The sequence below is a fragment of the Lynx canadensis genome, chromosome B3 (genome assembly GCF_007474595.2).
Source record: "Lynx canadensis isolate LIC74 chromosome B3, mLynCan4.pri.v2, whole genome shotgun sequence".
NCBI classification, from domain to species: Eukaryota; Metazoa; Chordata; class Mammalia; order Carnivora; family Felidae; genus Lynx; species Lynx canadensis.
In genome coordinates this window covers 114,692,985-114,716,553 of record NC_044308.2, presented here as the reverse complement: position 1 = coordinate 114,716,553, position 23,569 = coordinate 114,692,985, and the positions used below count along the sequence as shown (strand labels likewise).

Below are 23,569 nucleotides of genomic sequence, written 5' to 3'. Positions count from 1 at the left end.
GGCTCTTTGAAAAATTAAAAATAGAATTACCATATGATACAGTAATTCCACTACTTAGTGTTTGCTCAAGGAAAATGAAAAGATATATGCACCCCTATGTTTATTGCAGCAATATTTACAATAGCCAAGCTACGGAAGCAACCCAAGTATACATTGATAGATGAATAGATTAAGAAAGTATGTGTGTGTGTGTGTGTGTGTGTGTGTGTGTGTGTGTGTGTGTGTAATGGAATATTAGTCATAAAAAAGAATGAGATCTTGCCACTTGCAACAATGTGGATAGTCTTAAAGGGTATTATGTTAAGTGAAATAAGTCAGAGGCAAATACCATATGATTTCACTTATATGTGTAATATAAAAACAAAAATAAAAACCAGAAACAGACCCATAAATACAGAAAACAAACTGGTGGTTTCCAGGGAGAGGCACAAACTTCCAGTTTTAAAATAAGTTAAAGGGTGCCTGGGTGGCTCAGGCATCAGGTTAGGCGTCTGACTTCAGCTCAGGTCATGATCTCGCAGTTTGTGGGTTCAAGCCTCATGTCAGGCTCTGTGCTGACAGCTTGCTCAGAGCCTGTCTGCTCTGGATTCTCTCTCCCTTTCTCTCTGTCCTTCCCCCACACACACTCTGTCTCTGTATCTCTCAAAAATAAATAAACATTAAAAAAATAATTAAAAAAAATAAGTTCAGTCATGGAGATGAAAAGTATGGCATGGGGAGTATAGTCAATAATATTTTGATGGCATATGCTGACAGATGGTAACTACACTTATCATGGTGAGCATTGAGTAATGTGTAGAATTGTCAAGTCACTATGTTGTACACCTGAAACTAATATAACATTGTATGTCAACTATGCTTCATAACAAAAATTTTAAATATATATATATATATACACATATACATACATACACACACACATACATATGCACATAACATAAAACTTTCCATTGTAATCACTTTTAAGTGTGCAATTCTGTGGCATTAACTACATTCACATTGGTGTGTAACCATCACCACTGTCCATTTCTAGAACTTGTTCATTCCAGACTGAAACTGCATACCCGTTTAACAGTAGCTCCCCATTCCTCCCTTCCCCCCCATTCCTTGGCAACTACCATTCTACATTCTGTCTCTATGACTTTGACTACTCTAGGTACCTCATAAGTTGAACTATACAATATTTGTCTTTTTGTATCTGGCTTATTTCACTTAGCATAATGCCTTCAAGATTCATCCATGTTGTAGCATGTATCAGGATTTTCTTTTCAAGGCTGAATAATAGTCCGTTGAATGTATATACCACATTTTATTCATCCATTCATCCATTGATGGACATTTATATCTTTTCCACATTTTGACTATCATAAACATTCTTCTGTGAACATTGGTGTACAGATAGCTCAGGTTCCTGCTTTGAGTTCTTTGATATATACCTGGGAGTGGAACTGCTACGTCATATGGCAGTTCTATGATTAACTTTTTGAGGAACCTCCATATGGTGTTCCATAGTGGCTGCACCATTTATTCCCACTAGCAGTGCATAGGTTTTCAATTTCACCACATCCTTGCCCAACACTTGTTTTCTGGGGGGTTTTGGTAATAGCCATCCCAGTGACTGTGAAGTGGTATCTCACTGTGGTTTTGCTTTTCATTTCCCTAATGATTAGTGATGCTGAGCATCTTTTCATGTGCTTCTTAGGCATTTATATGTTTTCTTTGAAGAAATGTCTGTTCCAGTCCTTTGCCCATTTTTGAATTAGGTTGTTTGGTTGTGGCTGAATTTTATCCAATGAGTCTTTTAATTGGCAAATACTTTTTTTTAAATCTTTATTTATCTTTGAGAAAGAGAGCTAACGAGCAGGGGAGGAACAGAGAGGGAGACACAGAATCTGAAGCAGGCTCCAGGCTCTGAGCTATCAGCACAGCTGATCTGATGCAGGGCACGAACCTATGAACAGGAAGTTCATGACCTGAGCCGAAGTTGGATGCTTAACTGGCTGAGCCACCCAGGTGCCCCTTATTGGCAGACACTTTAAAGAGGGTATTTGTTGCATGATGCCTTATGAATATATGCCCATTTGTCTTATTTATTTAAAAAAATCTCACTTGGGCACCTGGGTGGCTCAGTCGGTTGAGCATCCAACTCTTGATCTCAGTTCAGGTCATAATCTCATGGTTTGTGATACCGAGCCCCACATTATCATGGAGCTGCTTGGGATTCTCTCTCTTCCTCTCTCTCTCTCTGCATCTCCCCGGCTCCTACCCTCTCTCTCTCAAAATAAATAAATAAACTTAAAAAATAAAGTAAAAAGAATCTTTGTACACATAGGTAGATAGATGTATATCAATATATAAATAATAAATATATATATTTTTTATCCCAACAGTATATCCTTTCAGGCTCTGATGACTTTAACCTGTATATGTGGAGAATTCCTGCAGATCCAGAAGCAGGTGAGTATATCCTTAGTATGAACCTACTTAGTGTTGGCTCTACTGACCTTTGGCATGCTGTACCCTGAAAGGACTGATCTGTAGCAATAGAGGATGATATTTCTCTTTTAAGAGAATAAGCTTATCAGAAAAGCAACCAAAGGAAACTAGCATAAAAATTAGAAGCCAGATTTCACTCTAACCTTCATACAGATCCTTACTGACATAGTGATGCTCAGATTTTTTTCCTCCTAAGAACTTTTCTTTAGACTTCATAGATTTCCATTATGTCCATTTTCACACCTGTAATATTTTTATCTTTTACATGCTTTTTCTTTATTATCCATCTGCACATTCCTGTTTGTTATGTACAAAGAGTTGTTAGGGCCTCTTCCTTTCCTTTGGCCTCCCTGGTGATGTCAAGTAAAGGGAAACTTTCTTTGTTGATGGATAGGCTCACTCCCTGGATTTGGCTGACCCCAGATATCAAAGAAATTAGGAAGAAATATTTCTGCATTTTCTCTAGATGTATTCTGAAAAACACCTGCAGCTTTCCATAAATTTGGATCTAGGCCATCTGTGCTTTCAAACAGCATGGATTGTTCTTCATTCTTGATAATAGTGTCCTCGGCTCAGTTGAGTCTTACACTGGTTGCTTCCTACTGGTAGGAAAATGTCTATTTTTTATTCTCAAGGACAGCTCAATATAGCCATCTGCTCCAGTGATACATGGCATCAAACTGGAAAATGGCCATTAGGAAAGTAATAGGAGACTAAGCCAAGTGTAGTACATAAAATTTGTCTAGTGCTCAGAGTTTAGGGAAGTTGTTGGCTTGCCCATTACTAAATTAACAATATTGTTACCAAATATCTGCCTTTCAAAACTTGTTGAAGCCTACTTTTGATGTAACTATCCTGTTACTGTGGTCTGGTTACTAAACAAGTTGCAAAAGGCCTTTTTTCCCTTCTGGAATTTGGAAAGCATGAGGGAAGCAGCTTACCTGTGAAGCACGACCAGATGGGACAGCAGCAGTCTATCTGAACCAAAGTGGTATTCTAGCTCTAGAGGTAGTTCTGTAGTAGGTCTCCTACCCCCCTAATCTTCTAGATTGATTAGCTGAGAAATAATTTTTGGGCTTAATTTTATCTTTTACCTGATCTAAAAAAGCTCTTAATTATTAAGTCAATGTGACTTTTAAAATAGAAAGTGGACAACCCCCTTCCTGTGGTACTGTTCTCTGGAATCTTTTTCATGTTTGTATAAAGAGAGAACAGAGAAGATTTAGCAATGGTAGTCTAGGTTTTTTTCCTCTCCTAGCTAATTTTTGTACTGATTTAGGGTATGGGCCACAATTAGGCTGACTTTTGTTTTTTTAGAGGGAGAGAGAGAGAGAGTGTGTGAGCACACACGAGTAGGGGAGAGGCAGAAGGAGCAAGAGAGAATCCTAAGCAGGCTTTCACTTGGCGTGGAGTCTGATGTAGGGCTCAATCCCACGGTTCTGGGATCATGACTTGATCCAAAATCAAGAGTCGGACACTCAACTGACCAAGCCACCCAGGCACCCCAAGCTGACTTTTTAAGTATAGATACCTATGCAGTCTTGGAGTTGGCAGGGACCTGATAGCTGATTTAGGATTCCAATATTAAAACCAGGATATGGATACCTAGACTTTCCAAGTATTTTTATAGGCACAGCTGCTTTAAAAGAATTCAGTTCTAAATTCTCAAATTCCATGTGTATTCTTTCGTAAAATCAGTATTCCTAAGAAAGTACCCATTCTCCTTCCCCACTTCCCCCTTTCCCTTCTACTTTAGAAAACAAAACAAAACACCCAGAAAACCTTTCAGAAATTTACTCCATAAATTTCTGACCATTTGAACCCTAGAACATTGTGCATTGCTGTGAGGTATATAAACCTCCAAGTTGCAAAAATATATTAGGCTGAAATTGGGGGGGGGGGTGTAGGTAATGTGGCAATATTATTTCAAGGAAGAAAAAAGAATAATGTAAATTTTCTATTAAAAAAGGACTTATGGGACACCTGGGTGGCTCAGTCGGGTAAGCGTCCAACTTCGGCTCAGGTCATGATCTCTCATTTCGTGAATTGGAGCCCTGCCATCAGGCTCTCTGCTGTCAGAGCCCACTTCGGATCATCTGTACCCCCAACCTCCCTGCCCCTCCCCTGCTCGCACATGCACGCACACTCTCTTTCTCTGTCTTAAAAATGAACAAACATTTGTTTTTAAAAAAGGATTTGTAGGACTAGATCCAGCAGAGGAAGCAGTAGGTAGCTCCTGCCATAAAGGTGTCAGAGAGCTGCGACAACAAAGCGTGCTAGAAGAACTCAAATTCTGGAGAAGGAAGAGCCCTTCCTAGCCGAGCAGAAAGTGCTGACCTTTGTCTTTCCTAGGCGCATCTGGGCGGAGGCTGCAGATTGGGCTGCCTCAGGCAGGCTGCTGGGGGTCAGAAGAAATCAGAATTTGTAATGACCACATGGGTTGATATGACAGAGTACAATCTAGGAGTGCCTCAAACCCATGGCCATTCTTCCCCGTAGGACTTTTGCTGAGTGCTGGGGTTGTCCTGGGAGCTAGGGGGCTGGGCTGGAGAGGCAAAATTCAGTTCCCACCTTAACACAGCGTTTTGGAGGCAAAAGATCCCTAGTGGGAGGGGCCTGCTCCACTGGGCATTTGCCAGATTGTGAACCTGCACAGGAAAGGAGGATAAAGAGCTAAGCTTAAAATCTCCAAAGGACAGAACATTCAGAACAGCGGACAACAGAGACTTGTCAGACTCCCCATTAAAAGCCCAGGAGGCTTACACTTGAGAATGAGGCTGGACCAGAAAGGCTGAATGAGATCGTGCAATCTTCTGGTGCTTAGGACACAGACTCCAATTAGAGGAAGGCACCTGCCACATATACCCTCCAGGTCTTGCCTTTGAGACCTCTGAAACCAGAAGTAGACTTATTTCTACTAAAGAAGCAACCAAGCCCTGACCTAGTTCCTCTTGATTAGATTGAGGATGATCAGCCCCTTACCTTATTTTCTATAGAGTGGAATGGGTATGGAGGAAATCAGCTTTAGTCTGTTAGTCTTCTTGGGCTGCTATAACAAAATCCCACAATATGGGTGACTTTAAGAGCAGAAATGTATTTTCTCTCACAGTTCTGGAGGTTAGAAGTCCAAGGTCAAGATGCTGGCAAGTTTGATTTCTCCTGAGGCTTCTCTTCTTGGCTTGCAAATGACCACCTTCTCACTGTGTTCTCACATGGCCTTTTCTCTGTGCACACACATTACTGGTGTCCCTCCTTTTTATGAGGACACCAGTCCTATTGGAGTAGAGTCCTACCCTTATGACTCCATGTAACTTTAATGACTTCCTTAAAAGCCTTATATCCAAATACAGTCACATTGGGAATTAGGGCTTCAACATTTGTATCTGGGGGAGACATTTCAGTCCATAGCAGTCTCTATGGTTGTCTCCCCCCCCCCCCCCCCCATACACACACACACACACACACACACACAGTGTCCAGCATACAGTAAAAAATTATGAGGCATAAAAATGTGGCCACTAATAAAGAGGGAAAAAATAATAGGAGCCAACCCACAAAATTATCCATATGTTGAAGCTAACAGATAAAGACCTTAAATATTATAAATGTGATAAAGAAAATAGAAGAAACATGGAGAATCTCAATGGAGAATTGGAATCTATTTAGAAAACAATTATGTAGACATTCTAAAACTGAAAACTGTATCTAAAACTAAGAATGCACTAGGTGGATTTAACCTACAGTGGACAGGCTTGTGAATAGAAGGCAGGTCAATAAAAAATATCAAAGGTCAGTGAGAACAGAGAATGGAAAGAGCAGAACAGTGTAAGAGACAAGTGGAACACAGATGATCTAGCATATATGAAATTGAAGTCCCAGAAATGTAAGAGAGAAAATGAAGCAGAAACAATATATGAAGAGGTAATAGCTAAAAGAATTTCCCCAAACAAATGAAATATACTAATTCTCAGATTCAAGAAACTCAGTAATCACAAACAGGATAAATACAACACACTTAGGCACATCATAAGTCAAACTCTTGAAAACAAAAGATAATGAGAAACCAAAAGCAGCCTAAGAAAATGTACAAATCACTTATAAATGAGCAACATGATGGCCAAATTATGGAAGTCATAATATAATAGAATGACATCTCTAAAGTGCTTAGAGAATTAAAATCTGCCAACCCAGAATTCTATATCCAGGGAAAATATCTACGAAAAATGTAGGTTTAATAAAGACATGTTTGCAAAGAAATTATAGAATTTTAATGTAATCACTTACAGGCTTCAATGAATTAATGCATCTAAATACTGAGCATTGACAGGTGCCAACATCATAAAAAGAAAAGCAATTAGACATTGTGTGCCTCCTGATAAAAGAGTACAATACTACTAATAGGCTTGCCAAATAAAACAACTCTGAATAAAACCTCAGGATCCAGCTTTCAGTTTGCAGGAAGCACAGAGGACAGAGGAGCAAATTGTGCTATGGTGTGAGGATACCATCCACAAAACCAAGACTGTCAGAAATGATAGGTCAAATGGCCTGTTTTCTCCAATAAATACATTCTAATGAGAAAAAGAGCGGATGGACAGGAGGAAACCTATTGTTTAAGAAATGTAAAAGACATATTAAATAAAACAAAAAACAGGCAAAACTGAAGTTTTAGAAATGTACACTTGGATGCATAAAATTATTAACAATGCAGAGAGGTGATTAATATAGCAATCAGGATAATAGTTGATTAAGGGGGTGGGAAAGGGTTATAATTGGAATGAGGCACATGGGGCATGAAAATGGCTAGAAAATATTCCAAGTTTTGACCTGGATGTTGGTTATAAGGGTGTTCAACTTTATGAATCTCCACTTTTTGCGCTATTTTCTAGATATTTTTTTAATTCCTCAAGAAAAAAAGAAAAATTAATAAATACTTATGAATCAAAGAATAAATCACAATAGAAATACAATTTTCTCAACTAAATAAAGATGAAAACATGAGATCCCAGCATTCATCCCATGAACACTGCATGGATATTTGGCCAGATCAGTGGTCTATAAAATTTTCTGTTCACATACCCAACCCCACAATCATTTTTTCTTGAGTTATAACTTACATATATTTAAGTACACTTTTATTGAGGAATAACTTAAAACCTCTGCCAGGATATCCATCATGATAAAGTGCTTGTTCCCCCAGGGTAATGCCAGTGACTAGAAAGTTCTTCCATAAGTCTTACTCTGTTTCCCGGTAGTTTCTTGAGTGCTGGCTTAATGAGAATGGCCCTTCTTCCTCTTCATAGCTTTTTACTCATTTGAAGGTAGCACTCATGTCCTCTTCTAGATCTTCTCCAGAGATAGCACCCCCCATGTTTAGTTTAGCAGTTCTTCAAAGAGATGATGTTTGTTTTCTTTGCTATACTGATTTCTCGCCTCTGAATTTGTTCTACCTCTGTTTAAGGGTTCACTGAATAAGCTCAACAGATGAAGTCTGACCAGAGAAAATCTTGGCTCCTTGATATTTAGTGTGCTACTGGGTGTTTCAGGAAATACACTCGGGATCACTCAAGCTGTTTTTGGAGGCCCCAGAACCCGTGATCTGCTCATACTTAGAGTTGGCTAGGAACTCTGTGGTTTCCACATGGGCTGTGGTTGGCCCTGGGTTCCCATCCTTTACTTGATGCTTGGGTTTCTTTGTACACCAGTGAAGAATAGGACGTTATGATTACCTTTCTTGTTGGATTCGCTAACTGGTAACGGAGGGGTTTGTTTTCTCTGTATTGCCCTTCAACATTAGTCTATCACAATAAGTCTGCCCCTTTGATCATTGTCTTGCTTTGTGTGTAAGCACCTTTGTGCATTATTTTTTGTGAACCTTGGCTCATTTAGCGAATGCAGCCTTCCTGCCACTCTTCTGACAACCCACCCACATTCTTTTCTTTTCCCTTGTTCATATATCTTTCCTTTTCCTTTCTATTCTTTTTATTCTTTCTTCATAACTTTCACTATTTTTATAAGTACTTCTTTTTATCAAAATAATACAGGTACATATTTTTAAGTCAAATAATATTACAAAACTTTTTTCTTTTTTTTTTTAAACACAACAGTTCCTTTTCCTGTAACTCCTGATATCTTTGAATTTTCAATATTGGACATTCTCTATTGACTTTCTGCTCTTGAAACCAGCTACTTTCCCCGAATGGGAATCTTTGAGCTAGTGGTATTTGCTTGGTAGTTAAGCCATGATTCTAAGAGCCAAATAGGAGAATAGAGCTATGGCTGTCACAGATCTATACACAGATTCGTATTTAATCCCACCCTGAGGTCTCTGCCTGTGTGGGGAATGGGCAGTTTCCTGGCCATGTGTGCTCAGAGGGAGCATAATGGTATAACTGCCTCTTTATACAGGCTCTCAACTCCTCCTGTTTTGAGCCCTACTCTTAAACCTGGCTTCAGGGATATTTAGAACCCCTCATTTTTATATGTAACCTCTCTATTTAAATGTTGGCAATGAATTTGTAACTTTAAAAACATTCAGCAGTGTTCGGCAAGCCAAGCATAGTATATGAGGTAGATGCAGCCTGTGGGTTCTAGCTTTGAATGCTCAGATGACAAAAAGTCTGAGGGGAAATTCCTACTTTAATCTATGGCCTCTTTGATTTAAACAAAATATGGATGAGGCCGAGCTCACTCACTCTATGCATGCCTGCCTGCCAGTTGAACAGAAGATACTAAGGCAGGCTAATATGGGGAAACTGCCTTGCTTATATGCCTTAATAAGGCAAGCCATCAGCACTTAATGCATGCCTACTGTATGCTTTGCAGGGCATACCAAATGCTGAGAGAACTAGTGGAGAGCAGTCCTGAGTGTGAGCCAAAAGCAAGGGCATCCTTTTCTTCTCCACTCTCCTGTTCACAAAGACTGAAAATCACTGGGGGAACTCCAGTTCCAAACTCCAAAGAGCTGAAATGTATTTATTATATAAATGGTACTGATTTAACAAATTGGCTGAGTAATCTGCTTAGGGCTTCCCAGTAGGCTGAGGAAATCATTTTGAGATGTAAGACCTAATACCCACCATAAAACTAGCTACCTGGCAAGAGTAGGCTGTTTTTTACTTGATATAAAATAACTCATTTTCACTGAGAACAAACTGAGGGTTGAGGGGGGGTGGGAGGGAAGGTAGGGTGGGTGATGGGCATTGAGGAGGGCACCTTTTGGGATGAGCACTGGGTATTGTATGGAAACCAATTTGACAATTTCATATTAAAAAAAATAACTCATTTTCTAGAAATCTCTCTAAAAATTAGAGGAATGAGTAGAACTGGGAATTCTGCTGTGGCAAAGAACAGGCCCATCAGAATGTTTTGCTCTTCTGAAGTACATAGGAAGAGCATCTTTTTTATGTGGTCATTCTGAAGCTAAAATAAACAGACCAACAGTTATGTATAGAGCCAGTGTGGTGTATTGGAAAAAGCATTAGGCTTAAAATCATACCTGGATTCAAGTCCAGTGCTGCTACTAACTGGCTGATTGAGTTACCTTACAGCAATTGTCTGAGCGTTAGTTTCTTCTGTAAAAATCCTTCTCCTCCCATGAAATGATTTAACAGTTTTGGGAGCTCTCTGAAAACTATGCGTTTCAAATGTAAGACATTGTTACTGCTATGTATATTAAGATACTAGTTCCCTAGTAACTTAGGTATGGAAGTAATGAAGTTTGGCAACATGTGGTGGAGGTGGGTGTCTCTGGAAAATCTTCATATTACTTTCTCCTTCCCTTTCCCCTAATTCTTGCTGTAAAGATCTTTAGGGTTTTCACAGATAGAGTTGCTTCCCTTGAGATATGCCTCTATGCTAAGACCTTACTATTTATGGAAAGAAGCATAATGTAATAGAGTTGGTAGGCCTGTGTTTGAACACCTGATCCATTTGTCTTCTGGATTAGCCTTCGGAAAAATTGTTTAACCGTGCCATCTTCATCTGTAAAGGAAGAATATTAGCAATATAAACAGTACAACCATAGTAATAATATCTACCTTCTTAGGGATATTGTTGAGGGTTATTCAATAGCTACTCTTTAATGATATTTCTCGCGAAGAAAGCTTTCTCCCTTTTAACTTTTCTCTGAGAAACTCCTTAGAATCCAAGACATTGCCTTCCTCTGGTGCCCTTGTGAATGGCCATTTGAGTTGTTCTTGCATGTTCTTGAATCAAGAGGGTTGCTCTTGATTCATCAGTAGTTAAAGAGGGGGAAAGCTCTATGACAGATTTTTCCCTGAATAGAGGGGAAAAACATGCAGTTTCACTGCCCAGTTGCTGCAGCCACCCCCACGGCCAGCAGGCCAAGGATGTAGGCTGGAAACAGCTGTACATGCATTTTCACAGGCCCTGCATATGTGTGCATGCTCTGTCTCTCCTCCTTTTTCTAGACATGCGTTCACTCTCAGTGGGTTAGGCCTGGGCATCTGCTTCTTCCTCCCTTGTAGCTGGAAGACAACTGTTTTAATTGGTCACGAGTAGTTGGTTGCAAACGCATGTGAAGTACAGACGATGAAAGAGGAACTAGTATAAACTGACTTTTTGCGCAGTTAAGCACTGCAGTCTGTGGGGTTCTTGGAGCTTTTCTGACAGCACTGGCTGTCCTCGTCTGGCTGTTTTTAAACTCCTAGGTGGTTAGGTGCCTCCCCACGAGGCAGCCACTGCTCTCTGTATTGTCAGGACCCTGATTGTACTTCTTATGGTTTGTTTGAAACTTAGAGACTCAGGGAGTGTTCACTCAGGCCTTTTGGAATTACTGAGGTTATTTGAACAACCCTTTTAGCTATAGCACGGAAAGAAATAGTCCCTTGCCCCTCAGAGCAGTAACACCTTAATTCTACCAGTGGTGTCAGGAATGAAATAGATTAATTGCTTCAACAGATACTCCCCAAAATTATTATTTTGGTAATAATAGCTTTAGCTTCCCCCTCCAAGGCTTGTTCCAGAGAAGATGATGAGGGGATTTACTTCAATTTGTTCACTTCCTAAGTATCCGCACGTAAGACATTATGCAAAGCACTATAGGTGATTGAAAGAATAAATACTTTCTTGACTGCAAAGAACTTCCAGTCTGAGAAAGATGAGAAAAGGGTGTGTGTGTGAACACACTTAATTTAAAAGAGGGTTCCAAAGCCCATAGAAAAGATCATTAAGGGAGTCTTGAAGAGATGTGGAGGATCAGTAAAGTTTTCATGGAATTAGCATTTCAGAGGATTGTGAAGCATAAGGAGGAGTTAGCCCCTTTATTTCCCCATTCTTACTATTGTACAACTGCTGTAAAAGAAACATCCAACACCGACAAAGTGAAGATGGAGAAACACTTGATAATCCACACATTGGGTGATGGAGCCCACTAACAAAGATTAGGTCTTGTCCAGTATACTTACATTCCACAGGCACATCTTTTCATTCATTTGACAAATGTTTATTGACAACCTACTCTACACGGGCACTGTTCTAAAGTGTTGGGATATACGGCAAAGGAACAAAAGATCCCTGCCATCATGGAGCTTATACTCTACCAAGAGAAGCAAACCATAAACAGTAGACACAGTAGGGGCACCTGGCTGGCTCAGTCGAAGGAATGTGCAACTCTTGATCTGGCGATCGTGGATAAGCCCCACACTGAGTGTAGAGATTACTTAAATAAATAAATAAACTTAAAAAAAACAGTAGACACAGTAAATTATGTCTAAAAAGTTAGAAGTGCTATGGAAAATAAATAGAGTGGAATAAGGAGGATAGGAAGTGGTATGGAGGGGGCAGGGAAATGTAATTTTTTTTAGATGGGATGTTCAGTATAGACCTCTTTGAGGAGATCCCGTTTGAGCAAAACTTCAAAGTGGTAAGGCAGTTAGCCATGCAGAAATCTGGGGGAAGAGTATTTTAGGTAGAACTAGTGCAAAGTTCTGAAGTGAAACTGTGCCTCGTGTGTTTGAGAAACAACAAGGAAATCAATGTGTTGAAGCAGAGTGAGGGAGGGGGGAATAGTAGGGGTTGAAGTCACAGAGGTAAGTGGGGCACAGGGAGTGTCCCTATAGGCTGTTACTGTGGGTGAAACGGGGGAGCCATTAGAGAATTCTGAGCAGAGGAGTGACACAATCCAGCTTATTTTAACGGCATCGCTCTAGCTGCTGAGTTGAGGATAGATGGTGGGAGTGGGGCTGCCAAAGATAGGAGTGAGGACTGGTAGGAGTCTCACATAACACAGGTGACTGGTGATGGTGGCTCGAGCCAAGATAATAGAGGTTACAGTCTAGCTGTGTTTTGAAGGGAAATGCATCAGGATTTCCTGATAGATTTGCTAGGGGAAGAGGGGAAGCAGGTAGCATTTGAGATGTCTCTTAAACATCCAGGTAGAGATAGATATTGAACAGTTTGGATATAGAGGTATGAAATTCTAGAGTTTGAGAGAACGTTCTAGACTAGAGATAAAAATTTGAGTTATGGTCATATGTAGGTTGTATTTAAAGCCATAAGACTGGATGAAATCACCAAACAGGTGAGCATACCTAGTCAAAAGAAGGAGAGCAAAGGCCGAGCCCTAAGGCATTCAAGTGTTAAGAAGTCAGGGAGAGGATGGGGCGCCTGGGTGGCTCAGTCAGCTAAGCATCCGACTTCAGCTCAGGTCTTGATCTCATGGTTCGTGGGTTCGAGCCCTGTGCTGACAGCTCAGAGCCTGGAGCCTGCTTCAGATTCTGTGTTCCCCCGCCCCTTCCCCGCTCCCGCTCTGTCTCCCTGTCTCTCTTTTTCGAAAATAAATAATAAACATTAAAAAAATAAACAGTGAAAAAAATAAACATTAAAAAAAAAAAAAAGTCAGCGAGAGAAGCCAAAAAGGAAATCAACAAGGAATGACCGATGAAGTAGCAGGAAAACCAAGAGATGGTGATCCTAGGAAGGCAGTGAAGAAAGGAGAGGTAACTACGCTGGATCTTGCTGACAGGTCGAATACGCAGGATGAGGACTGAATGAAACCTTTGGATTCTCTGGTGACTATCACCAAGCCCAAGTCTTCTTGTTTAGGAAAGGACTAGGTAATTCCAGAGATTTGATTTCCATTATATCATTTGAATGATCACTTACCTGATTTTTCAACTTCTCTCCTCCCCCGCCCCCCCAAAATAGTACCACTCCTTTAAGTATTTGCTCATCGTCTTGCCCCATCAGTACATTCTGCGGGATTTTGTTTAATATTCCAACCTAGAGCCTACCAGATAAAGTTATCACATGAAATTCTACAAGCTTTTCCTTTACTGTAATCTGTCATTTTTACCTGAATATTGAGGGTTTTTTTTATACCACTCTTAACAGTATTCTTAGGGCACCTGTGTGACTCAGTTGGTTGAGGGTCCCACTCTTGATTTCGGCTCAGGTCATGATCTCACAGTTTGTGAGTTCAAGCCTCACTGCCAGTGCAGAGCCTGCTTGGGATTTTTTCCCCCTCTCTTTGCCCCTCCCCACCTGTGCTGTCTCTGCCTCTCAAAATAAATAAAGACCCTAAGAAAAAACTAAAAACAAACAAAAAACCCACAATATTTTCCTGGGGAACCTGGCTGGTTCAGTCAGAAGAGCATGCAACTCTTGATCTCTGGATCATGAGTTGAAGCCCCATGATGGGTATAGAGATTACTGGAAAAAAAAAATAATAATTAATTAATTAAAACTTAAAAAAATTTTTTAAGCATTTATTTTTGAGAAGATAGAGACAGCGTGAACAGGGGAGGGGCGGAGAGACGGGGAGACACCAGATTCAAAGCAGGATCCAGGTTCTGAGCTGTCAGCACAGAGCCCCATGCAGGGTTCAAACTCACGAACCGTGAGATCATGACCTGAGCTGAAGTCAGATGCTTAACCGATTCTCCCTCTCTGCCCCTCCTCTGCCTGTGTTTTTTTGCTCTCTCTCAAAATAAATAAATAAACCTAAAAAAAATTTTTAAGCAAACAATATTCTCCACTAGTTTCAATTTAACCATTTGTTAAGTCCTTTTTTTTTTAACGTTTTATTTATTTTTGAGAGACAGAGTGCAAGTGGGGGAGGGGCAGAGAAAGAGGGAAACACAGAATCTGAAGCAGGCTCCAGGCTCTGAGCTGTCAGCACAGAGCCTGACACAGGGCTCAAACCCACGAACCGTGAGATCATGACCTGAGCTGAAGTCGGAAGCTTAACCAACTGAGCCACCCAGGAGCCCCTGTTGAGTCCTTATCTGTCCAGTCCTCTTATTACTATGTTGGATATGTCAGCATAAATCTTGGAAGATCAAAGATATTTACTGTGTTCATGGGGGTCAATACTCTATTGCTTGGAAATGCAAATTTATCTCCTGCCATCTTAATTTCTTATCTTCCATCAGCCCCTTACAGTCATCTGGTCTTTGTTCCTGGTTCCTCACTACCACTTTCACACTTCACCTTCCCTAATCTCAGTGTTACCCGTTGTTTCTCCTTCCCATTCTCACAAAAGTGTTTGTCCTACCCATTAATTAATAGAAGGGGGAAAAAATCCAAAAACTCTGACAAGAAAATTAATACTGGTATCTTATCCAGGTTGATTTGGGATTTATTTCATTACAAAATACTTAAGTGTCCTGTTCTATAGCCCCAAGTGCCACTGAAGACCTCTTCCCAATGTGATTGATAAATTGCTGTTAGACTAAATCATCAAGAAATCTTGATCAGGTTGCTTTTACCTTTTGAGTTGAAAGCATGGTCATTCTTAGAGGATTTTGTTGAAACAAATAAAATTGACAAACAGAAGTAACTGAAGTTGGCAAGAAATGGGAATGTTGTCCTGACCCTTGAAAGTCCTAAGGGGACAAATCTCTGGCTGAATGTTGTAGGAAGAGGAGCATAGGTAAGGAAGGGGGAATGAGGGCCTGTACACTTAGCGCCTTGTCTTCTCTGGAGGGACGCTTGGCCTTGGCATTTTAGAAAGGTCTTTATCAGGGTTCTAAGTAAGGTATTTTCTCTGAGTCCCTTGTGTTTCTTGGAATCTTGCTAAGATAGTCAGTTACTGATACTGGAATCTTATGAGAGGCCCACTCCTTTTCTTTTCTAAACTCTTGCAGTAAAATAGGTAAAGCCTATTTATAGCCTTCTTCACCTCCCTGGCATCCCTTCTGAACCAAAGGAAAGATGGAGATATAGCAACTTTGGCCTTGACTTAAAAAAAAAAAAAACCCTACAAAATGATGCCAACATGTTTGGTTGGGCCAGACAGAGCAGATGGCCCAGCACAATGATCGTTGGTTTGTACAGAAGTGTATAAACAAATGACAGCTCAAAAATGAGTAAGGTGGCTCTTCCCGGGTATGTGCTTTTTCATTGGTATCCATTATTAGTGATTAGGTCTTGACTCAGCTCATGGGGTGAGGTTGACCCTCACCAGTCCCGTCACCACAGTCTTAGAAATGATCCTAAAGGGAGAGTGTGTAGATTATGTAGTTCTTAGAAAAAAATATTCCCTGCCTGACTCCTGCCAACTTGATCCTGCTATTGACGGGCATGGTCTGGCTAGGTAATGGAGAGGGGAGACCCCAAGTTTTTACTGATAGTAGCATCTTGACCTTAGCCATTTCAGAATGAAGAAATCTTATTTATACAAATCTCCAGGACTGATAAAAATTTATTCTCTAAAAATCATTGTATCTAACTATACACCATCGGCTATATTCAGTCATTCAAACCTGGAAACCAGGAGGACTATCGAGAACCTCCCTGAAACCCATTCATTCTTCTGATTTTGTGTACACAGCCTTGGATACCTTAAACACATGGCAGCCATAATTCTTCCTGTACCTGTTTTTACCATCAGTCTCTTGGTTCTATGGATTTCCTCTTTTTCAGATTTCCTAGGTATCAGTTTGGGTGGGAAGAAGGAGAGAAGATCTGTATTAAAATTGCTGGCGTGCCTGGGTGGCTCAGTCGGTTAAGCATCTGACTCTTGGTTTCAGCTCAGGTCAGGATCTTACAGTTTTGTGAGTTTGAGCCCCCATGTCAGGAGTGTGGAGCCTGCTTGGGATTCTCTTTCTCCCTCTCTCTCTGCTCTTCCCCTACTTGCGATATATGTGTTTCTCTCAAAATAAATAAATAAACTTAAAAAAATTGCTGCCAAGAAGAGAAATCAGATGAGGTCACATAGCATGGAAGAGCAATAGAAAGTTTTCCCATGGTCTCAATTTACAGATGTGGGTACCCTTTCACTTATTCTGCAAGTCCAAAAGTTACTGTAATTGTATTCCAAATAACCTTTAACAGATTAAGATCAGTTTGGTTGATAAAATTTAGTTCTGTGGTAGTTGATTCTTTAAGACAAGAGATCCTCTATCTGTCCTCCTTTGGTGGTATTTATTCTAGAATTGCCCTCTCCTGAAACACTGTCCATTCAACAAGTGCTTACTAAGCAGGTACTTTTTGGTTCAGGCATTGCGCCCCCAGTTCTAGGTACGCAAGAGAGCCAGTTCTACTTTCGTGAACTATTCAGTGTTGGCAATGTCTTGTGGTGATGCTGTGGAGCTTGTACTCAGGATGCCATTGGATAGTCTACCCCTTCCCCTTTCTTAAGTTGATGACTTATAAAAAAAAAAAACCAACCCATATGATAACTGCCAGAAAGATTTAGAAAGATTTTATGAGCTTCAGACTCCATCCCTATTCAAATCCTTTCATCTCTTAAAGGCCACTGTTACAGTGGAAAGGATATTGGGTGTTACAGCCAAACAGGCTCTGGTTCATATCCTGACTCTGCCATTTACTAGCTGTATGGTTAGAAAGAAATCACTCACATTCTCTGAGTCACTTAAATTACTTTTCTTGGAGGCAGTAGGATTAAATAAGAGATCAGTACTAGGTTTAACCCAAAGATTCTTTGCTAAGTGACTACCCCAGCACAGGTATGGGTAGAATTCAGAAGAAAACCATGAATGGGAATGCTACTTTTTGAATCAACCTTATATTAAGAAAAAAAAAAAAAAAATCCAAGGGAAATCTTTGGGGGGTGGTAAGATCCCTATGTTGAGACAACTGGTTTAGATTCCCATGGATCTCTTGTCCTTAATTTTCTCAAGTTTATTTTTATTTTGATTAGGCTCAAGTTACCTTCCCCTCCTCCCACTCCACTCTAGGAACCCAGTACACTCAGGCTGCCTAGGGATTCCCATCATGGCAGCCTACTTTAGTGCTTAACCTTTCCTGATCCATGAAAACACATTTATTCTATGGTCTAGTCACTCTCCAAGGTTTATTAGCAAACTTGATGATGTTGGGTTGAGATATGGATAACTTTAAGTATATTATACATCCTGGATAATTCAAACATTAATAATGTCAACTATGGTGGGAAAATTAGGCAAAGGACGTTTTTGTCACTTACCAAGTAGAATAAGCACCTAGTGCTAGTTAAGTGGGCACTACCAAGGAACAGATCAATGCAGTCTGAAAACTCTCACTGTCATAAAAAAGATATATATGTACATGGCAATAAAGAGGGATATCGTCCATGAGTCACAAGAGGAATTGTGTCAGGAGGCCAAAAGCAGAAGAAGACACCTTCTCCAGAACCAGATTATGTCTGGAGAAGGGATATTGTTCCTAGTCATTGTCCCTCTAGGACACTGAGATGAGAAATGTCTGGAATGAATGTTTAAACAAGGTGGAGTTGGGAGTGGGGTGGAAGTATGTGAAGCCAAGACTGCCTACTGATTGATACTTTGTGCCCTAGTGGTGCCAAGCTCCTGGTAGGGGCTACGATGGTATTCATTGCTTAGATAAACAGATACTTATTTGTTTGTGTCTGAACGCATCACATTTTGCCAGTTGGGACACAGGTTGGCTTATGTGTACTAAGCTGTTGATGGTTGCTCAGAAGTGACCTTGTTCAGAACATGGATGTGTATGTTGTGTGTGATGCCCTTACCAGTGAAGTTGAACCTTTGAGATTATTTCAAGTGTATAAATGATGACATCTTCATCTGTGTTATATGTTCCAGGCCTCTGGTGCTTTTCTCAGTCACTGAAGAAGAAAGCCTACAGGACGGTCCTTAAAATACAGCTTTCTATTAGTGGCCTCTTGATTTTAATCCATATGTGACGGTTTTAAGGCCCTTACTCTAATTCACATTCTTAGTACCTGGGCCCTTCCTATTATGGAAGTGGCCCAGATCTCCTTTCTTTATCCCTAACTCTCCCCATTATCAGGGTAATAAAAGGATTTTTTCCATTATTTTCCCCGTGGTTTTCATATGTTTGTTTTGTTTGCTACCTTCATCATAGAAATTGAGGGCAAGTAGATGAGAGATTTTTCTGTGCATTTAAGTAATTATATGCTTCTGGTTCTGCATGTCCCTGGCTCAGCTGCCTAACTGTTCCCAAGTAGTTCAGTCTCATTTTGCTCATGACTGGCCTTTTCTAAGGTAACACTTGGGTTCTATCTTGGGGATCAAAAACTTGAGAAATGTTTTAAGTGCCTGTGGCTTCATTGACAATGGAATTGCAGGGGGTGGGCGTGGGCAATGCTTACAGGCTAAATAAAGGCTCTTGGTAAGAGCACATATGCTGAGAGAATATTTCATCTTCCCTCTTTCCATAGCAACTTTATCTGTAAGATTAAGCATTCTTCTGGTGGCATAGTTAATAAAAAATCTTGGCTCCAGTTCAGAACTGTTTGTCTGCCATTACTGGAACCTCTTTACTTTGCTCCATTTCATCATTTGATTTTTGTTTCCTTCTGTCTTCCCAGGTGGCATTGGTAGGGTGGTCAACGGAGCCTTCATGGTGCTGAAAGGGCATCGGTCTATTGTTAACCAGGTCCGATTTAACCCTCACACCTACATGATCTGCTCTTCTGGCGTAGAAAAGATTATCAAGGTGAGGCATCTTTCCCTTCTAACTGTTTTAAACAAATTTTTATAATTCATAATGGGAAGAAACTAGAACAATATATATAGGACCTCATATCTAAACATACTAAAGGTCTATCAAAATTCTCAATTATTTTGGGGCACTTGGCTGGCTCAGTCAGTAGAGCATACGACTTTTGATCTTGGGGTTGTGAGTTCAAGCCCCACGTTGGACACAGATTACTTTTAAAAACCTCTCGATTATTTTCACATGCTACAAAATACTGAAAAATTGATATTAAAAAGAGTGGTTTAGGGGCGCCTGGGTGGCGCAGTCGGTTAAGCGTCCGACTTCAGCCAGGTCACGATCTCGCGGTCCGTGAGTTTGAGCCCCGCATCGGGCTCTGGGCTGATGGCTCAGAGCCTGGAGCCTGTTTCTGATTCTGTGTCTCCCTCTCTCTCTGCCCCTCCCCCGTTCATGCTCTGTCTCTCTCTGTCCCAAAAAAATAAATAAACGTTGAAAAAAAAAAAAATTAAAAAAAAAAAAAAAAAAGAGTGGTTTAAAACCCTCCTTTCAGGACCTCTTTTAAAAATAGTCACCAGGCTTTGAAACTAGATGCCATTTGTATGCCACTACATTGCCGATAGCTTTTGATCTGGAGTCTGATGAGTTCTGTTTTCCAAACCTCATCTGGAAGCCACCGTCCCCTCAGTTACTCGGGTGCACTTTGCATTAATTGCTATGCTAATATGGCACAGACATAACTAACTGACTGCCAGAAGCATAGCTAAATTGTCTCAGAACATATCAAAAACCATTGCATGTGGTTGTGATTGAAGCTAAACACTTGCATTAGTTGCACATCGACTCAATGAACTGAACCCAGCCAAGGAATGTATTTGGAACCTGCAACCAAGAGACCAAGCCTGGCCTGTGTCCACAGAAGGACACCACTCACATTCCAGTAGTTAGTAACCCTTTTCCACATCGGAGAAAATGAAGGTTTGGGGCAAATGATAAATTCTTCAGGACTCATTGATAACTTGATTTTTAAGTAAGGATGGATGATAATCCCCCCAAAAGATAAAACTCCTCATATTTTATCCTAAAATGACATTGAAAACCAGTTTTCATTTTCTTCTCTTCTTTCCTCCTTCCTTCCTTTTTTCCTCCCTCCCTCCCTCTCTTTTTCCCTTTCCTTTTCTTTTTCTTTTTCTTTAACTATTCAAGTTATATCTGAGCAAGGGAAGTTGTCAGAAATGTAATGTTGGAGTATGGGTTGTATTTTTATTTATCCTTAATCCAACTTCCTTTATTTAAGTTTTGTTGGTCCTATGGATCAGGACTGACTTTCATGATTGCACATATTTTTCCACAGACCTGGAGCAGGACTTCTGGATCATTTTTATGGACTTTTTCTTTTTATAGATGATGAGAATTAAATGATAAACTACCCATCTGGGGTTAATTACACAGCTGATTAGCGGTAGTTAGGATAGAGCCCTGTTTCTTGTTCTTCCCAATGTCCTGTCACACTCCCATGCTGGTGGAAGGCAGCAGGCAGCCAGAGGCCCCTGCTAGAGGTGGTCATCTTAAGAGTCCTTCACTGAGCAGTTGTGGAGTTGGCTCTGTCCCTTGAATTGCTTTCTCTTCTCCTTTGGCCGATGACTAATGGGTTGGCACAGTAGCATGTCCTCTCTCGGCCTGGTGACGTCATTCTCTTTCTCAGAGCCCAGCTTGGACATCTCCTTTAGAAGAGAGATTCCTGTTTGGCTATGTACTCTGGGATGCTTCTGTACTTAGTCTCCCCATTTATTGTTTAGTCAACTGGAGGCCTTACCCTAAAGGTCATGTTTGGAAACTAGCCAAGTTCTCAGAGGAGAAAGAGAAGAAAATGTTTTCTCTGGGAGGTTATCCAGACTTAACTATGGAACTCACTGCTTCCAAGTTCCCATGGGGTCTGAATGCTGCCCTACCAAGAGGCCTGATTAGCCATTTGAAACCTTAAGTCAACACAACTGGTGCCCTTGAACAGTTATTTGAGTCTGTTTCCCATCTGTCAAGTAAGGATGCTAACAGTGACTTGCCATCCAGGAGTGCCTTGTGAATTACCTGTGCCTGACAATTTCTGACTATTTTAATAAGTGTCACTTTCCTGCTTGCTATTTCTGAGAGGACCAATGGCCCCAAGAGCATAATGTTTTAGCCCAGTCTGAGCTCTTTTTTCTCTCCACTTCACCTTCTCCCTTGTCCTTTACTGCTGCCTTTTTAACTCAGAGTAGAATCCCTGCTGTCAGGGCCAACCTCTTCTCACCCATAACAGTTTTCTAACTCCCTGAATGTCCACACTGAGCAAACGAGGGGGTTTGTTTTGTATTTAAACACAGAGGGGCAAGATAGGACAAATGCTGACATTTTTTTCCCTCAAAGACCAGTATTCATTTATTCAGTTATGATACTTGTGACATTTATGATATACCTGTGTATGCCATTTGTGCTAGGGCCTATGGGGAACATAAAGGAAAAAAAAGGTAACGCAGGTCCCCCAGGAATTGATGACCCAGTAGGAGAGACAAGAAGTAAAGATAATGAAAAAATGCAATATCTACATAAGAGATATAAACAAAATGCTCTGGGGGAAAGAGAGTTTTCCCGTCTGTGGTAACCTCAGGCAGGCAATATTTGAACTAGATTTTGAAGAATAAAGACTGTAAAAGGAAGAAGAATAAGATACCAGGAACATTCTAAGTAGAGGGAATGGGTAGTTAATTATTTCATTGAATCAGTAAATATTTATTGATCACCTACAGTGTTCCAAGCATTATACTAAGAAATAATACTCAGAAACAGTGAAGTGTAGGACCTGTTCAGAAAATGATCATGTTTGGCCAAAATGAAGTGCACAAGAAGACAGATCTAAGATATAAGGCAGGAAGGCTAGCAAGAGATGGGCCCAGAAGGTCTTGGAAGCCAGATTAGAGAGTGTGGAGAACCCTTGAGTAGCAATTTTAGGTCTCTGTCTGTATAGATTTTCTTGGTAGATGGACAAATTTCTTTTTTTTTTTTAATTTCTTTAATGTTTATTATTTGTTTTTGAGAGAGAGAGAGACCAAGCATGAGCAGGAGAGAGGCAAAAAGAGAGGGAGACACAGAATCCGAAGCAAGCTCCAGGCTCTGAGCTATCGGCACAGAGCCTAACATGGGGCTTGAACCAACGAACCATGAGATCCTGATCTGAGCCGAAGTCTGACGCTTAACTGACTGAGCCACCCGGGCACCGGGCACCCCTGACAAATTTCTTAATTTAGTACAGTATCACAAAGAGAAGAAGGCTTAGAGCTGCTACATCAAGCTTGTCATGGTCACTTATGTAGATCAGAACACTTGCTACTTAATTGCTTTCCATTTTGATGATGTTTAAGTAAGAATTGAACTGCATCTTTTTCCTCAGCAGCCTTTTTTTTTTTTTTTAATGTTTATTTATTTTGAGGGAGAGAGAATGAGGAGGGGAAGGGCAGAGAGAGAGGGGGAGAAAGAATCCCAAGCAGGCTCCACACTGTCAGCACAGAACCTGATGTGGGGCTTGAATTCATGAACTGTGTGATCATGACCTGAGCCGAAATCAAGACTCAGATGCTTAATGGACTGAGCCACTGCAGGGCCCTACCCTCAGCAGTCTCTTGAACTAAACTTTTCACTGGGCTTGGAAAGGAAACTGCTCATCCCTCCTTTTCTCATGAACCTTGCCCCTAGAGGAGGCATATCTAGCCACATTTAACATGTTAGCAACAGGAAGTTGTGTTTTGGGGGCACCTGGGTGGCTCAGTTGGTTAAGCATCCGACCTCAGCTCAGGTCATGATCTTGTGGTCCTTGAGTTCGAGCCCCACATCGAGCTCTGTGTTGACAGCTCAGAGCCTGGAGCCTGCTTCAGATTCTGTGTCTCCCTCTCTGTCTCTGCCCCTCCCCTGCTCATGCTCTGTCTCTCTCTCACTCTCAAAAATAAAAATTAAAAAAAAATTTTTAAAGGAAGTTGTGTTTTTGTTGCTTTACTTCTGAGTTGTTTCAGTGGAAAGAAATAACCACTTTCACAAATATTTGAAACTGACATTTTAAGGATGAGGGCTAAGATAATAGCAACGGTCAGTCCTTCTGATGTTCAAAAGTCTCTCTGAGGATGGGTCTGAGAGTTTCTAG

General features: G+C 40.7%; 1 protein-coding gene across 4 annotated transcripts in view; it reads left to right on the top strand.

Moving 5' to 3' along the window:
- DCAF5 (DDB1 and CUL4 associated factor 5) overlaps positions 1–23,569 on the top strand; it is a 108,730-nt gene that overhangs the window by 77,649 nt on the left and 7,512 nt on the right. For all 4 annotated transcript variants that reach the window (XM_030319405.1, XM_030319404.1, XM_030319403.1 and 1 more), the window contains exons 7-8: positions 2,391–2,457; positions 19,274–19,401. In XM_030319405.1, the coding sequence (XP_030175265.1) occupies positions 2,391–2,457; positions 19,274–19,401 (195 nt within the window). The remainder of the gene's footprint in view (positions 1–2,390; positions 2,458–19,273; positions 19,402–23,569) is intronic.